The 18512-nt window shown below is 44.2% G+C and overlaps 1 protein-coding gene across 2 annotated transcripts; it reads left to right on the top strand.

Moving 5' to 3' along the window:
• The first annotated feature begins 1143 nt into the window (after window positions 1-1143).
• trim54 (tripartite motif containing 54) lies at window positions 1144-15607 on the top strand. Of its 2 annotated transcripts, XM_040125910.1 has the most exons (9): window positions 1144-1613; window positions 2591-2769; window positions 5609-5798; window positions 7521-7616; window positions 8328-8561; window positions 10462-10484; window positions 11847-11971; window positions 12620-12709; window positions 14809-15607. In XM_040125910.1, exons 1-8 carry the CDS (start codon window positions 1422-1424, stop codon window positions 12694-12696), a joined length of 1116 nt encoding a protein of 371 aa, XP_039981844.1. In that variant the 5' UTR covers window positions 1144-1421; the 3' UTR covers window positions 12697-12709; window positions 14809-15607. The 2 variants fall into 2 exon arrangements, with proteins under 2 accessions (XP_039981844.1, XP_039981843.1); XM_040125909.1 differs by lacking the exon at window positions 14809-15607 and having other exon boundaries at window positions 12620-13429.
• The last annotated feature ends 2905 nt before the right edge of the window (window positions 15608-18512 follow it).

Here is an 18512-nt window from a genome sequence, read left to right as displayed (position 1 = left end):
ATTTGTAAATATTTTTTCTATCTTTATTTTTATTGAAAGTTAGTCTCACACGACTTTTGGTAATGACACCCTGATAATGAAATATTTTAGGAGTTAGGTGTTGGTACGGGGATACACTAAATATTTAAATGTTTACAAAATACCCACTGATAGTCAACCAGTGTAATCTCACCATATTATCAAGACACCAATAATAATATCACTAAACAAAACTGCAAAACCGTTATTCAAAACCAGCAAATTTAGTAAGTTTTCTTTTCAATTATCAGTTTGATTGTTTGTCATTTTAAATTCTCATTGGAAAAATATTTTAAATATTTTAACTCAGACTGGTTTTATGATAATCCTCCAAAACCTGAATTATATCTAAATAAGCTAAAATTAAAAAAAAAAAAGAAAAAAGATGATAGGCTTTTTGTTCTGATAGAAGCTGTTTGAAGTTGATGTAATTAAATACTTATTTGTAGCGTATGATAGTTGATTTTGGCTGAGAAGATGCTATGTTTTACTTTTATGTTAAAAAGGCTTAAACAGCGTAAACTCTGTAAGAAACGAGGCTTTGTTGCTTTGTTGGGTCCTGATAACAATCCAGCATCTATTGGCAAATCCACTGATATTTATAGAAATATACAGTACTACTACTACTACTACTACTACTACTACTACTTGCAGCTATATCTTTGACTTTAGATGAGTCAGAAAGTAACGTAACACTGATCGTTGTGTGACCAAATAGCCAGGCCACTATAGTGAGCTAAACAAAGATGACATTATTTGATGGCAAAAATAAATATAAACAAGATGTGTCGTGTTTTCATCAAAAACTGTGGCCTGAGTTCTGCAGGGACAAACAGAACTTGAGAAATGGGACCAGCCTGTTTATGCCGAAGTGCCAGGGACCTGAGACGTGACCCGCCACGGATCCCCTCTGGTGTATCAGAGTTCACAAAAACATGACCATCTGAACCGCGGTACTGACCGCCGTAGCGATCCTCTGCCGCACCCGGACTTTCCAGTGGTCCGGCTCTGGAACGCTGTTTAGACAGTAACCCAAGCCAGAACAAACTCGGGGAGCTAAAAATACCGGCAGTCAACAGTCCGGCTGCTGTGGGACTGAGACACGGGGGGCATGGGAGGGTCTCTACACGGGGGCTTAGACAGGCTGGCAGAGGGGCAAATGGATGGACAGCTGGGGAAGGAGACGGAGTAACAGCTAGGGCAAAAAACAGTGAGAAGATACGTCTAAAAACGGTAAAACTGTACTTAAATTGAATGGATTTCAACTTCTTTTGAGGGAAGAATGGTAGGAAAAGTCAAGACTGCTGAACACAGAGCTGTTTGAGTGTTGAATTCAAGAAGACAAGAGCTAGAAAATCCTCCACCTTGTGCTTCTGATACTTCACTCGCCGCCCCCGGAGGCGATGAACTTTGCTCCTGGCTTCAAGTTCCCATCGGCAGGCAGTTCTGGGCCCGGTGCCGGCAGCGGAGCCACCATGGAGAACCTGGAGAAGCAGCTGATCTGCCCCGTCTGCCTGGAGATGTTCTCCAAACCTGTGGTCATCCTGCCCTGCCAGCACAACCTCTGCCGCAAGTGTGCCAACGACATCTTCCAGGTGAGATCCGGTGTTTTTCCAGCGGCTCTCAAGCAGGTTTCACTTTGAGTGTGTGACCCATGTGATCAAAACGTGGGCATATATGAGCTGCGCTGTTTTTTTTGTTTTTTTGATCACATATTCATTGGTTTTCAGAATCAGCACATTCAAATCCACCAAATTTAAGCAACTATCTCAAAAGCTTTTGCAAAAAATTTAGCCCCAGTTTATGTTAGTGAAAAGTATTTGCATGTCTTGAACCAAATTCAAAAGTTTTTGTAATCAGTTATATTTGTCTATTTTAATGTTACTTTCCACTATTTCATATTTTCATGTACAAATATGCATTTATATTTTTCTTTTGTCCTACGAAATGTGAAAGGAGATTAGTCGCTTTTGCCCAGAATTTCTCTTTGGATTAGAAAAGAGAGGCACAACTCCAGAAACAGGTTAAAAATCTTTTATATTGCGCAGCAGTATAGGATATTTTTTGTCCCGGTTGGTCAGAGGAGTCTTTGATGATTCTGCAAATATCTTTATGACTGCAAAAAGTGTTGTTAGACGACCTTTCTGGGTTTTCAGTGACGGTTCAATTGGTTTTATCTTTCAGAAAAACAAAAGATGACTAAGCCTGTGACTCAAATGTAATGATAAGACGTGAGATGCACAAAACCGGCGCAAAGCATCTTCACCATCACAACTCCAACCAGTGTTTGTCACCAGTGCTGCCAGTAAAGCTTAGCCAAATCAAAGACATCCCCTTTAGAAACCTCCACCGGCTTCTTTTTGAATCGAAGAAGAAGAAGGTCAAAGAAGGACGCATCCTTTGACCTTCTGACCTTCCTTTTTTCCTTCCGACACTTTATCCAATCAGCAAAGCGAACCATAGGTGACAAAGGGAACGGCAGCGTTGCTAAAAACAACAACAACAATAGAAATGGACACAAGTCAGTCCCTCTTTCCTTCATACTTTTTCTTTCCCTCTTTTCGTTACCCAGTCAGCGAACCCTCTGTGGCAGTCCCGCGGCTCCTCCGGCCTTGTTGCCAGCGGCGGCCGATTCCGCTGTCCGTCGTGCCGCCACGAGGTGGTGCTGGACCGGCACGGGGTCTACGGCCTGCAGAGAAACCTGCTGGTGGAGAACATCATTGACATCTACAGACAGCAGGAGTCCTCCAGGTGTGTGTGTGTGTGTGTGTGTGTGTGTGTGTGTGTGTGTGTGTGTGTGTGTGTGTGTGTGCATGCAGGAGGGAGTGAGGTTTTGGGTACAGTGTGTATCTGCAGGTCTTGGAAATTCTAAAAAAAAAAAAAACAAAACTCAGAAGCAACTTCCCTTAAAAAAAAAAAAAGGCCTTAGAAGTTATTGAAAAGTCTTAAATGTGATTTCCAGAAGTTTTGAATATTTTTTTCTTGCGTGCTGTAGATAATGTTAGTTATAACTTTTTGTTGTATGCGATTATCGGCTGTCGGTGGACGTTACACATCTGTAAACTACAGGTGAGACTAACGGACGGTGTACTGTGCATGGAGGAGGCTGTTTAATTGTTTCTTTGTAGAATTCTGGTGCGTTATTTATTATTATCACCGTTGTTGTTCGCCACAGTCGCTAGAAAGCTCACCGACGACTGGGCAAGTGTCAGTTTCAGCAAAGACTTTAATGAACTTAAGATAATTTATCATGTTTTGATTGGTCAATCCACTTTCTGACACTTACTAAAAACTACTGTTTCATAAAGATGTGAAGCACCGTGAAAAAATGTGATATGATTGTCAATAAAATTAATTTTATGATATATAATATAATAATATAATTAGTAGTAAACATATTCACATACAGCCTTATCATCCCTACTGGCTTTCCATCCTTCTTTCACCAATTAATTAATTTGTATTTTAATTGGTACAGTATTGAAAAAGACTTAAATTTAATTTTGCTGAAATGGCAGAAATTTTGGGGGTAAGAAATCAATAATGATCAATAATGATTTACTTTAACTCCCCCTATATAGTACATTAACGTACATTATTTGTCAATAAGTACAGCTTTTATATTATTATAACTTCACAGTAATATAGATAGGCAATGTCCAATATTTTAACATAATTTTCATTAAAAAAAAAATTAATTAAAATATAATATAAATTAGGAAAATTTCCCATAGAAATCCAGTGCATCTATTATCTTAGATAATTTAATGAGATTATTAACAAAAACTAACAGGGCAGCAAAACGACAAGATGACAAAGTATATACTGCATCTGATGATTGAAATGTTTCGTTTAATCATCGTCGTACAGAAATGTGCTCAATTCAACTGTAGAATGAATGAAGGAATTTTTTTTTTTCCAGGTTCAGGTCATTTCTACAGACTGTGCCTGTTGTTGTTGTAATAACGCGGGGCTACCGACAGAGGGCGGCACCGTGTTACATACCTGCCCCTCTACAGGTCTCAGAAAATGACAAACCGATGAAGCTGGGGAGGGAAAAAAAAGGGGGGGCAGGATTTGAAACGGGAGTGACCTTCCCGTCAGGACCCCGATTTGGTTCAACGCGATCTAAATCTCAGCCGTTACACCCCCGACCTACCGGTCTATGGCCCGTGTGTCCAGGTGCGAGCCCTCACCCTCTGTGGACCTCCCCGGGGTTTTTTGCCGGGCTCTGTGACTGCGGAGGTCCAGCAGGGCTCACTTTGACGACTTTCAGCTGGAGGAAAAGGCTGCGTGTGATTTTGGCCGGAGTTCGGTGGCACATTTTCGATCAGTTGTGAGCAGCGCTTCGAAAACACATCTCCTTGCCGGAGGTCCTGCGACGACCTCGGGTGGGTTTGCATGCTACACAAGGTGGTCGTCGCGGAGGCCTCTGGAGTGCGTCCGGTTGGGAAGCGTGCACACTTGCCACAGCTCTACACCGGTATTTGAGTCACCATGAGTGTAAGAACCTGTCGCTTTCACTGCAGAATAGAAGCCGGACGAGTCACCGGCGAAGAGGCGCGATGTCGACGAGGTTCGGAAAAGTTCGGTAACTTTTAGTTTCTCAAAATTTTTTGTCTTTTTTTTTTCTCAAGGGTGGAAAAATTTCACGGTACCTAATCATCATTTGTGTCGGAGGACAACGGACTGAGCGCTGCCTAAAGTGCGCCAGTGCGCACACGCACCGGTGTGACTTCAGTGTGGTGATCTCGGGGGAGCGGTGTGTGTGTGTGTGTGTGTGTGTGTCCATGTTTTCTTGTATGGCAGTGAAAGGGACCGCGTACCTTTATGCACCGGCGGTGACAGATCTGGGGGGGGGGTCGGCGCAAACACGGACACGATAGATTTCTCATGTCCCAACGAGTCCTGAACGAGCCAGCGAGTGGCCAGTGACACACCCTCGGCCTCCAGGTGGCGAAGAGACAACATGCACCTCGGCCAAACTCGTGGCGTGGTCCCTCCGCCGGCCACCGACGTCCCAAAAAAAAAACCAAGCCAGCAGAGGTAGACCAGGCCGCTTCAGTGATACGGGGGGGGTCGCCGAGTCTTGTGGACGCTGCACCGGGTCGCGCGTGGAAGGGAGATCAAATTTGGCAAAGTCTTCCTCGAGGCACATTGTACGTGCATTCAAATGAAGGCAGACGGTACTTCCTGCGTGCCCCCCTCCCCCCATCATCTCTAGAATGAACCCACGCTGAATATGCTCCTGGATTCATCCGGGGGGGTAAACATGACCCTTTCTTCTTCATTTCCACTGAACTAGATGCCACGTGTGTGTATCACCGCCACCCACGGTTACTACGCTTTTGCATTTTCTAATGACTCAGTCACAGTAGGCGACATTTAAAGGACGTTAATTACGGTGTTTTGAAAAAAAATGCCCACATTCATTCACAATTAAATAATTTTTTCCGACCCCCCCCCCCCCCCAGAGAAGAAAACGAGTAAAGAACCTGCTGTGACACCGCAGCTTGTTCTTAAGGTCATTTAACAATTTGTAAAACAAACCCCTTTGAAGATCCATTCAGATTTGTGTGGTCTCTTCCAGGCTTGTGAACATTAAGCCGGAGCAGCAGCAGCAGCTGCAGCAGCTGCTGATGTGCGAGGAGCACGAGGAGGAGAAGATCAACATCTACTGCCTGTCGTGTCAGACGCCGACCTGCTCCATGTGCAAAGTGTTCGGGCGACACAAAGACTGCGACGTGGCCCCGCTCGGCAGCGTCTACGCGAGGCAGAAGGTGAGGCGTGAAGCCTCGTGGTTCGCCCCGCGCGACCCCGCGGCACTTTGCCCCCCGTCCGCCGTCAGACAGGGGAACCAACCGAGAAAACCCACCGGGATTAGAAGTAGGCCGGCGGGTCTCGGGGGGGTGGGGGGGGGGGGTGGGGGGCGGCTGAAGCCGAGGCTTGGTTTTTAAAGGAGGATCAGAGAGCGTGCGCCATAGTCTAGACTCTACTCTTTCCCCAGAAAGCGCGTGTGCATGTGGGCGTGTGGCCTCTAGGAACGGACGGTGGCCTTCATCCGCCGCACTTCTAAATCCTCTATTCCTCCTGTAAACGCGTTCCCTTTTTCCTGTTTTTTTTGGGGATCCCGGTATCGTTGTTTCCAGGATCGCCAACAGAAAACCGAGATGCAACACCGACCCACCAACCAGGTGCAAATGAACACCGTCACGTAACCAACGTCCAGCCACCCAAAGGTCAGTCGCAGTGACACCAGACACCGTTGTGATGCAGGATCAAGCCGGTGTGTCAGATACATCCCATGGGAAAACGTTATTCAGTCGGTCTTGTTGACATTTCCGCGCCCGTCTCTGAATCACTCATCTGAAATTTAGATGAGGGCCGAGGAAGGCGGTCGATCCCGCATCACGACGCAAAGGTTAATTTCAAAAAGAACAGTCGGTCGTTTCATTTGGCCCTAACGCGGACCCGAGAGTGTCCGGGACGCCGATTAAACACTCGTTAACGACGCCCGCCCCATTCTCGCGATATCCCAGGAACGCCTTGCGGGAGTTTTCTTCAAATTTGGCGTTCAAAAATTTCATTTGGACTGGAGGATAAACCGGTTAGAGTTTGGTGGTCGAAGGTCAAAGGTCACGGTCACTGTGAACTCACAAAAAACACCCCCCCCCATAACTCAAAAATTCACACGCTAATTATGACAGAATAAACTGAATATTCCTTCACTAACGTATCCTGTGTGAGTCTGAACAGACGTGGATGCGAACCGCAACTTGACCGGTCCGGAGGCGGTGATTCCAGTTTAGAGCCGAAATGATTAATCAGCAGAAAAATAAGCACAAAAATTCAATCATTTGGTGGTTTCAGCTTCTTAAATTCAATATTTGCTTCTTGTCTTTGTCATATATGACTGTAAACTGAGTATCTTAGGGTTGAGGTTTTTAAAGATGTCACCTTGGACTCTGAAAAATTGTGAAAGGCAGTTTGTTTTTTTTTTAAACTTTTTTTTTTTTGCCTTTTTACGGACTAATCGATTGATAATGTAAATAATCGTCTTTTCCAGCCGTGGTTTTATTATTGTTTCTCAATTAATATTTCACTGTCACTTAGAATATTATTTGTATAATTGTCGATGTGAAACATTTAAGTAGCTTACTGTTGCCTTGCCTCAAGGTAGTTTCTGGTCTCACCCGCCGTTGTTTTATCGGGGACGTCGAGAGCCCGATGTGAAATTCGGTGGCGTCGCTGTGCGTTGGCTCGTTCAAACTTTGTGGGCGCGATGGAACAACTTGTTTCTGAATTCAAATGGGAGTAAAAAAATCTCTTTGGCCAAGAGCGACAGTGACGTGAGTCCTGAAGGGAACGGAGAGGAGGATTCGCGTGTCTCTCTGGACCTGCGTTTCTGGCCCGTCCGAAGGCCACTGGTCTCTTGACGTTTATTCCCGGGGAACCGTCAGCGGCTGAATTGACGTCAGTGATGTTTTTCTGAACGTCTGCAGACGGAGCTGAGCGACGGGATCGCCATCTTGGTCGCCAGTAACGACCACGTCCAGGCAGTCATCTCTCAGATGGAAGAAATGTGCCGCACCGTAGAGGTTAAACACACACACACACACACACACACACACACACAAGCAGAAATGATGTATATAAAAAAAAACGGAGACACTATTTTCTATCAGGAACAACAAGGATGTGTGGACCACATCATCATCAGACTGACCTGTCTCTGGTCATTTATACCTGTTTATTTTGAACCTGATTTAAATTAGATTTTAAAAAACACTTTTTTTTTTTTTAAGCATGATAGTTCATTTTTAACCTTTTTGAAACTGAGGAACCAACTAGCTTTTTTTTTTTTTTTTTTTCCAGAGCTTTCTGCCACAAAGTCATGGTCCCACTCAAAAACAAAAACTCCTAAAGGAGCCACTAAGTGGATCTCGTGTCGAGGTTTTTACTCTGTTTTACTTTCAGGGACTCTTGGACATAATTTAACATTTTCTTCTTTTTATAACTGGAAGCTTCTTTTTTTTTTTTTTTTTTCCTGAGCCGTCACCATTGTTCCAAGAACAAACAAGTTTTGAGTGAGTGACATAAAATCTGGTTAAACCTACAAATCTGCTACTTAAAGGAAAAAAACATCTGCTTTTCAGTGGATAGTGGGGGAAAAAAAACAAAGCTGACACCAGCCTTGAGTTTCATTCCAAAGTTATATTTACATTTCTCTAAATAATATCGCTGTCTACTTATTGGGGGAACCGTGAATCTCTAGTATTGTTTAACTAATCCTATGTCGTACGCCCCAGGAGAACGGCCTGCGACAGAGAGAGCAGCTGGTCAACCATTTCGACGGTCTGGTGGCCATCTTGGAGGAGCGGAAGCAGGAGCTGGTGGGTCTGATTTCCAGACAGCAGGACGACAAGCTGAGGCGCGTTCGAGCGCTCATTCGCCAGCACGGCGATCACCTGGAGGCCGCGGTCACGCTGGTCGAGTCGGCCATACAGTCCATGGAGGAGCCGCACATGCCTTTGTTTATACAGGTAGGGAGGGAGCGCCTCGGATCGCGGGATCAGGCGGGAGCTCGCCGTCTCCGTGCAGGGCCGCGGCTGCCAGCTCTCCCAGATGTCTTCGGGAACTTCCTTTTATGGCAACGCGTTTCCTACAATCCAGTGGGCTTTGGAATGGTTTTACGAGGTCTTGGTTAACAGGTCCTTAGCTCGCAGAGGAGCACGTAATCCCTAAACTGACCGAAGAACCCACAAACCATGAGAGTTTTCACGGGACAGCAACAAAAGTTTTTTTTAAAGGCTTGTACTTTTTTCTTTTTTCAGATTGTAGATGTAGAAAAATACATAAAATAAAAGGATGCAGTATTTCTTCCCAACAGAATGTTATTCTCTCTCGTTCACAGTAGGTACTTTTGAAACAACATTTAGACAGTCGATACATGTGGGGAAACTCTGGGAGAGGGGGCTGTTACAAAAGCCCCTCGTCACGTTCACTCAGAGCAGCAACGGCATGTCTGGAGCGCCAAGCGACAACTTGGTGCTTCAGATTTCACTCCGGCTATTTGGAGAAACAGCTCAGGGCTGACGTCATACTGGAGGGAAAAAAACAAAACTAGTTCTTAGCCTAGCTTAGCAGGCTGTAGGCGAGCTCGTGCAAAGTTTCCTTTAAATCTTCGATCCTATTTTAATTTATTAAACTAGCTCCTTAATACAATCCGACTGTCCGTCCATCCAAGTGAGTGAAAAGGTTTCAGAGGTTAAACGCAATAGCAATCGCAATCGTTTATTTCCAGACTTACGGCATCGTCACGATGTCTAATGTCATATGTAGTTATTGCTTTTGGTGGGGAAAAAAAAAAAAAAGGCAATTAATCAACTAGATGACTGACAGAAATTTAATGAAGTCATTTATCCAGCAAAAATCCCAAACTTTAGCTTCTCAAATGCAAAGATTTGGAAGAGCTGGAAGATTGTTTTCCCTTTTTTGTTCCTGAATAAAGGAAACATTTTAAAATGACGTTAACAATAATTGACGTACAACTAACTGCCTATTCCAGGCTGGGGGGCTGGAAAGTAAAAATTCTGGCAGCAGGAGGACACAGACTGAACGAGCGCCAAATGTTTATCAGCACCAGTCAAACTTTATTTGTATAGCACCTTTTTGTACAGGTAGGAGCAACTCAGTTATAATTAATAAATAAAATAAAACTAGGTACTCAATAAGAGGCACTGGAACAATTTAAAAGATGAATACAATAAAATAAGTGGTGGCCATCAAACCGATCAAAAGCTCGGCTACAAAGGCAGGTTTTACGTTTGCGTTCAAAGATAAAAAACTTTCAGCTGTTTGGAGCAGGGAAAACAACTTCCATGCCTGCCTGGACTACCGACGGGCTCAATTAGAGTTGTTTTCAAGACGGGTTTGGTTACTCACAAGACCCTTCTGTGGAAAAAAAGGTTTTATGACGCAATTTGAGCGTCGAGTAAAACCCGAAAAAAAAAAAAGTTATTAAAAAAGCAGGCAGCTGAAGAGACGAGCAGGTTGTTACTTAATTCAGCATCTTTACTGCTGATGCAATAGGCCTGCGTCACTCCCTCGCCACCGAGGAAAGCGTGTTTGCAGGGAGTGTGAGTGTGTGTGTGTGTGTGTGTGTGTGTGTGTGTGAGAGAGAGAGAGAGTCTGGGCCTCAGGTGTCGCTGTTTTATATTCAGCCGCACGCTCTGCCAGAGCAGGTGTTAAAGAAGATCGCGTCAGTGGAAGCAGGTAGTAAACACCGCGAGGCCATTCCGGCAGCGTTTCCTAAAACCATGTTTTTATTTTACGCGGTGTCGTGTCTTGACAAATCCCTCTGATAGATGATGTTGGCAGCCAGAACTGAAGCGCTGTGATTAATTCAGTCCCTCTCTCTCTCTCTCTCTCTCTCATTCGCAGAGCGCCAAAGTCATACTGGAGAAGTAAGTCGAGTGGGTTTTTTTTGTGGTGAAACTCTTGACTCTGCATGAAACAAGTGCGACAGTAGAACGCTGCTTTCATGTTGCTGCTTCAGCATGACTCCTCTAATAACCTCCTGGAGAATAATGTCACGGGGGCCATTTTGCTGCTGAACAAATACTTTGACAATGATCAGATTACTTCTTCTTTAACACACATTGATCCGAAAAATTCATCATTAACTGTGATAAACTGCTTGTCAGAGACAAAACCATCAACTTGAATCAAAGTGTTTGTCATATCCGGCACAAATGGCTCCTGTGACAGGATCCAGAATACTGTGATTAGAAAACACATTAAGACAAGGACGAGGCCAGATAAAGAGAACCAACAATCTGGACCAAACCAAAACGATGGCCCATCCCTATTTATTTTCAAACAGGATCAGTAGCAACCATTTTGTATCACAGTAGACTGTAGTGGTCTACGTCGCGCTGTGTTGCCTTGTCCAAAGCGGTGAGCAGCTCTGTGTCAGACATTTAGTCATTTCGTGTTCATTATGTACAAGATGGATCCACCAAGTTGCCAAGCGATCGAAAAAAAAAACCCCGAAAACAAATCTGTTGCGGACGCTGGCGTCACCGGCCGGCCCACGCAGGGGGGATGACTGGAGGTCTGTGTGTGTTCGCTTTGCTGATGGATCGAGCCAGTATTGGCCTCTCAGTTGGAACCAGCATCAACTCTGCGTTTCGCCTTGTGAAGCGGGGGTTTGCCTGATTTTGCAGATTTGTCGTTCGGACCTATTGGCGGCACGCAGGTTGCAGGTCGAGGACACGTCACGCTTTTTAATGTGTCGCATTGGTTCTGAGTGACGTTTTTGAAAGAGCAAAATGTCAGTGAAGAGTATCGATCGGTATCCCATTTCAGAAAGCGTCACTGGCTGACCACATACGTGTGATAATTCACTTTTAATGTCAAGGTCAGAAAAGCTGCGTTGCCCCGGCTGATCCTTCACATACCAGGTGAACGAAACCCAGTTTGGTGAATGCGAGAGTCTGAAACTTGTGCTGTAAAATGCGTGATTTCAGATTTGCATGTATTGAAATTGAAGGGTTTGACTCACACGTTTAGATTACGGAAACCTTTCATTTTAAAATCAAGGCTCATGGCAAAGTCACTCTTGGAATTGGCTTTTTAAAAACCCAGGGTATTAAATGAACAGCTCCAGATCACGGCATCCACCGAAGCATCTCCTCCCCCGGTATGAGATCAATGTTTTGGGTCCCTGACCAACAAAGCTAGTAGATCAAAAGGATGCCAACTTCTCACCGCTTCCAGGCTCCGGTCATTTTTGTGCAACCTGGGTCTGTTGTGTGCGTTGACAGAATGGCGGCGATGGCGCGGGCCTCTGACCTGGAGCGTCCGGAGCTGGGTTACGAGAGCATGAGCCACTTCGGGGTCGATACCGACGACCTCGCCGACATGTTGAGGAACATCGACTTCTGCTCTGGTACGTACACTGACACCACGTCGGGGACAGAATAACGGAGAGACGCCTGAGGACATGGCTTCGGGTGTTTTCGTGGCTTGTGACGGGAACTCATTATTTTTCCTGACTAGTTTGATTCATTGATTAGTTAAGAAGGTGACGGATGGGGTTGTTTGATTGATTATGGATGATTATTATTTGCAGCCCTGCTTCCCTCCTTCTGATGAAGTGGAGTAAAATACATTCATAACGACCCCCCCCCACACACTTTCTGAATGAATTATGTCATGTTTTCTAATTTTAATGATTTCCATGGGTGGTATTTACAGTATGAAAAAAATAGAGAATTAAAACACGGGGGGAGAGGAAACATCAGGCATGATCGCTAGATCTTATGAAAGGTCATGAAACATGTAAAAATGTACAACATCAGGAGTAAAAACTCCTGAAGAAAGTCCACACTGAATCAGCAACTCACGGCTACTCGGAGGCATCATTTCCCTCAGTCTCCATTCACTGTCTAAAATAAGTGTGTGTGTACGCGTGCTGGTATTAATCTCATTGTGGGGCCTCAGGTCACATCTGGGGACAAAAATGAGGCCCCCCCCCTAAAGGTAAACTGTGGTTTTTTAAAGTTATGGTTGAACAAGTTTGTGTGTTTGTCCTCAGCTGTGGGAGATGATGAAGAAGAGGATCCTGAAGAAGTGGGAGAAGATCCAGATCTTGACTTTGGCTGCAGATATTAAGACCAAAACAGAGGTAGCCGTTCGGTTTTGAATGACTTAAGTGCAGATTCCGACCTTTTATTAAAGATGAAAAATCTGAGTGTAAAAGATTTTTAGATGCTTTGAGAGACTAATAGAAGGGGAGGGGGGTACACGGTGTCCGTTTCCGTTCTGGATCACCCTGCTGACCGGTGTTGACGAATTGATCGGGGCTTTGCGGTGTGTTTGATTTCGGTTTAGAAAAGCGTCAGACTCCTCACATTAGCTATTCAGCTTCCAGCGCCACGTCGTCGGCTGCGGAGGAGCTGGGGTGTCACAGGGAAATAGCAGTTACCCTTTCTCCTGTTAAACCTTTTCATGTCACCAACAAACAAACAGGCACAGATTAGATGACAGAGCCTATTTTATCATATTTGGTTCCAGGGACCAACATGGGAAGATTTAAATTGTTGATTTAGCCCTGAAGTATAGAGCCATCTGCACCGTACTTGGTGAGAATCACATCTACAATTTTCACAAATTAAAAAACCCCAACTAATATTCTCAAGGTCCACTTACTCGCTTTTCCTGGTGATTTCAAGTGCATCTCACAGTCTTCATCAGCAGGTGGAGTTGGCCGTCGTCACGGAGGCCGTTCACATCCCATCCGGAACGCCGTCCTTAAACAGAGACGCCGGTTACAGCAAATTAAAATCCAACTTTTCCTCAACTGATTTTAAGCAGCACTTTGTGTCAGCTGATAACAGCACACACAAAAAAAAGTCTGAATTGGAATAAATTATAAAATGCACTGAAGTTTTCTTTCGGCTTTACTCTAAGTATGATAATATTTGTAAACTTTTCACCGTGTATCACCTCAGGTGAATTTCTCCTCAAGTAAATGTCTATGGCTGGTAATTTTTATTTATTTTTTTTAAAATTTGGGTTCACCTGGTTCCTTGTACTGAGCTCATACAACCGTGCAATCTAGTGCAAGTTCAAAGTTCTGGTGTTTTGTTTTGAGTAACCATAAAGACCATATGACCATAAAGTTGAAATCGGCAGCGCTGTTGTCTTGGACTGCACTGGTTTTGGTCAGGCGTACCTAAAAAAACTGTCAACTGAGTGTATATTCCTTTTTTTTTTTAGAAACATAAATACATGCTGTCGGGCGGAAAATAGTCCCCAAACATGCGGTATCTGCCAAAGTGTCCGGCTGTTTTAGAAACTCACTGAGTCTGTTCTAAAAATGAACCTAAATATTTTAGAGATTCACATCTGCAGCAGGAGCTGATGGGCTTTTGGGCTGTGAGCTACGGACTGAGCAGGGAAGCCAGAAAGTGTTGAGAGACGCCATTGTTGGTTTTAGTCTTTTCATGGAATTTGTTTGAAAAATGCCTCACTGCAGTACTGTGCAAAGGTTTTAGGTACTGTAGACGTTTGGATTGTTATCCATCGAACAGCACCATCAAGGCGGCGTCTGACGGGTCCCAAATTCAATGTGCAGCAGGACAACTACATGAACCCACCTGCCAAGTGCCGAGGAAAAACTCATCTCATTATTTTTGAAATCAACTTTACTCCCAACTTTACTTTTAGTGCCTCGAACTCTTGCACAGTACTGTAGAAACACTGTATATGGTACGTTATAGCTACGAAGTAGAGCTGCTACGATCTGTCGACTGACAATCACCAGCTGTTTTGTCGATCATTTTAGTCGCTTTTCAAGCAAAAACGTTCTAAATGTTCTCTGGTTTCAGCTTCTCTTTGGGTTTTGGACTGACCAACAGTCCAAAACCCAAAGATTTGAGATCTCTTCCGACATCATCTTGGACTCTGGGAAACTGTGACGGCCATTTTTTCACATTTTACAGACAGAGCAGTCAATGGATAAGTCACATACAGTATAATCGACAGTGAAAATTATCGCTAGTTGCAGCCCTACGTGAAAGCATGCACATGATATAAAAGGCTACAGATTTAAAGTGTTTCAAGGAACATGTCGCAGACACACGTCATGTTTCTAAAAATCCAAAAGAGAAAGGACTGTTCTGACGGCTCCTCTACCTGAAGTAGTGCACATGTATCGGGGCCCGTTTTATACGTGTTCTTGTCGCTCTGCTGATGAATTGTAATATCTGGAAATCTGCACAGTCTGGACTCAGCAGCAGCAGCAGCAGCAGCAGCTCGCTGTGAATCGCACAGAGGGGATGTGTGAAATCATCTCCAACAAGGCCACTTACGTAAAGCGATCTGCAGAGACGGAAGGATTCCCCTCATCCGCTCAGGAAGGGGACAGCATCAGCGTATTCGTGCTGACTCAGCAGCAGCATCCTCCTCCTCCTCCTCCTCCTCCGCGCCGCTTTCGTGTGGAGCGAAGGGACATCGGGCCGAGCAGTTGGACGGTCACTGGTGGTTGTTTTTCACACGTGGGATGACGACAGCGGTCTCACGATATTTAGTCTTTTGTTCTTTACTCGAGGCCCCCTGATGCAGTCCTGGGGAAACGTAAAACAGAGGCGGAAATGGAGGTTTACCATAACCCCCCCCGCAAGAAATCCACACAGCGCTCAAGAGGGAACTGAGCCATGGACGGACGCGAAACAACAACAAAGACTAGCTGAAAAGAAAACCCCTAAATGGTCAGAAATCAAACATTCGTATACATTATCCATCGGTGTTTCCCACCGCAGCCGCCCAGATGCAGGAAGACTGACTTGGCCCCGTTTTCGCCTCCCACATTGTTGCCTTTTGTTCAGTACGAAAAAAGCCAGAGCATTGTGTGTAAATATATCTCCCTATGATAAGCTGGCAGGAAATGTGTAGTGGATTTAACACTGCACTCTGCGTGGTGGGAGGATCTTCGGGATTTAAGGCCCTTCCGTAGCTTTTCTAAAGGCTTCTGTCTAGAGTACAGTTTTATAACTCATTTAAGATGTTATGTAAATGGGGGGAAAAAAAACAAAACAGTGTGGGGATTAAAGTCCATAAGATAGAAGAGATTTCTTGGGAATTAGACAAACTTTAAAGGTGTTATTTAACACGGCAGGTTGGCGGAACTGGGGTTAGAGGATTTTGTCGTCGTATGGGGCAAACTGTCTACTGTCCCTTCTACATTACAAACAGACAGAGGAGCATAAATACAGGAAATTGATGACACCAGGGAGCAGGATGTAAGAATGATAGAGTGGGCAGATAAGCTTATTATCTGCAAACGACTTGCTGTTTTGTTTTTGTTTTTTCTCCAGGAGAGTGCGTGGTGGATTTTGGGTTGTTGGTGTGTTTGCGACCTTGAAACGCGCCTTCCAAAACACCGAGGCTGTGCTTCACAGAAAAAAAAGAAAAACGACAGCATCGGCCATTTGAGCGACACGGTTGCGGTCACGTGACAAAGCCCCTCCCCTCTAGCGGCCTCAGTAATCACGACGGGGGCGTTGTTGTCGTAGAGAGATTTAAAATCCGCGCAGGTAGGAGGTCAGGGTTGGAGGGATGGGGCAACAGAACATCAGGCGACGGTCAGGTGGAGAAGCAAGAAAGCACTAAAGTTTTGACCCAGACCATGATCTTCCCCTAGAAGACACTTAGACACACAAACTGTTGTCACGTCACAAAACAAGTTTATTTTGTCATCGGACAAAATGATATTACTCCGCCGATAGAGACGTCAAATCAGAAAACACGTGTGTGTGTGTGTGTGTGTGTGTGTCATTCTAGAGGGCCCGGCCAGACGACGTACTCTGTTCAGTTTGGAGAACTTGTTGAAAAAGAAGCCTGTGGATGTTTTCCGAGGTCTGGGAACTGAGACTAGGGAACAGTCGGCAGTATTCTGTAGTCAACGAAACCAAAAAAGTAACAAAAAAGTATTATCGTCTCAGAAAACTATTAGGAAACATCAGCGAGCCGCACGATCGATTCCCTCATTACAATCAGTTTAGGTACTGCAGATCACTTTTGACTCGATACGGCGCACACCGTGCTGCTGTAAATGCGCGTTGATCCGCCGCTGAAAATAGTCCCCGGCAAATATCAAATGCGCTGTTTTCTCCTGTTTGAATAACGTTTGCTAGAAACCACAGTGCCCGGCTGTTTAAAGACATCACAGAGCCTTTTAAGGAAAAGACGCAGCTACATAGATGTACGTTTTACATTTGTTTGATTAAAAAAAAAAAAATACAGAATAACATCGGCCTTTTACTGTGTGGTTAAGGGATGATGACGGTCATGATGCTGGGGCGCTGGGTCTGGTTGAGAGTCAGGAGGGAGCGTTCGTATTGAACGTGACGCGTCGGTTCACAGAGAGAAGTTTGTGTTTGTGTCACCAGGACTATTTGTGACACTGGCATCAGTCCGGGCTCTAATGAGAGGGCCGGATGAATCATCACTGACACACAGATAAATGATCATGTTTCTCCTGTGCTAGCCAGTGCATTGTTTGTTTGGTTATTTTTTTTTTCTTTGCTCTGAAATGTGTTATCGATCTGTTTACCCCTCATCGGGGGGCTTTATGTCAGAAAAGTGATTTTTTGGGTTTTGGCTTCTCTTGTAATGGGCCCTTGGACTCTGAAAGACTTTCCCCACTAGGCAAAGACGTGTACATTTTTATAACTTCTTATACTTTATAAAAACTTTTAATAATAAAACAGGCTCTGTCATATGTAGTCACGATACGGTTTTAATTCCAATGCAATGCTGTGTTTTTTTGGTCCTTTTAATAAAACTTTTTTTTCTTATTGATGTTTTGTTCCTGTGAAAAACTTTGTAACTTTTGAAAAATGCTAAGTTTACCATGATGAAAGTAGTAATAATGAAAACTGAGCCCCTTGCGTGTGTATTTCATTGTCTAATTAGCTTCATGGAGTTTGTGGGTTTTATAAATACACTAACACATCGTCTGTGAAGAGATTTATTTAATTTGGTGATTTTTGCTCCTTTAGATGATTTACATGTCGCAGGTGTCTGATTAAAAACTAAGCAGAAAAAAAAGGGGCCACACACACTGAGGCCACAGGGTTGCATATTTTAAAAAGTCCATAAACAAACACAGCACAAAGATACACTAAATTTAATGAATTGCAGTAGAATTATTTAATTTTTAATCCAATTCTGAATAACCTTGTAATGCTGATGATTATTTTTGGTGCCGTTACTTGAGCGGAGGGACAACACGTCCCTCTCCGGGGTGAGAAGGTCGTTCACATCCTGGGTTTTCGGGAAACTGGTTTTAAAAATCCAGTGTACAATTAAAAAAACTAAAAAAAAAAACTACATGAAGGTCAATCTCTAGATTATGCTCTTCATCCTGATTGATTCATGAAAAACTGTAAATTTTGCAGGTTTAAGGTTTTGTTTGTTTTAAAATGTAGATGTTCGTTGCGTTGTGACCCTCTCTGCCCTCAAAGTTCAAGGAGGGAGACGAAACTGAACCAACACACAGAGACACAAACCGAGGGTGATGAGAATCACCGCCACACCCACAGCTTGGACTGAGTCACAGAAGCAAAGAGCGCAGAGGCCATTTCGACTCCTGTGTTTGTTGCTTCTCTCCCTCTGTCTTATCTTCTTGAACTACTCGCACAAGACACCGTTAACGGCGACTTCCGCCGTGTCTGATCTGCTCTGCACAAACGTTCCCATCGCAGTGATAAAGTTAAACAATCGCAGCTGATGGGGGGGGGGCATGAATATACAAACTACATTTGCACAAAATCTTGGGAAAAGGGACGGAAATTGCTCCGATAGGCACATTGTCTGCTCGCAGCATTTTCAGTGTCAGTGTTGTCTTTGGGCAGGATCTTATTAAAAAAATAGGGAAAAAAACAAACAAACATTGGAAGACACTTAGACCATACACCAGTGAC

This window comes from Xiphias gladius, chromosome 4, assembly GCF_016859285.1.
Source record: "Xiphias gladius isolate SHS-SW01 ecotype Sanya breed wild chromosome 4, ASM1685928v1, whole genome shotgun sequence".
Taxonomy (NCBI): Eukaryota; Metazoa; Chordata; class Actinopteri; order Istiophoriformes; family Xiphiidae; genus Xiphias; species Xiphias gladius.
Note: the sequence above shows the minus strand (reverse complement) of the source record. Positions and strands in the feature narration are given on the sequence as shown.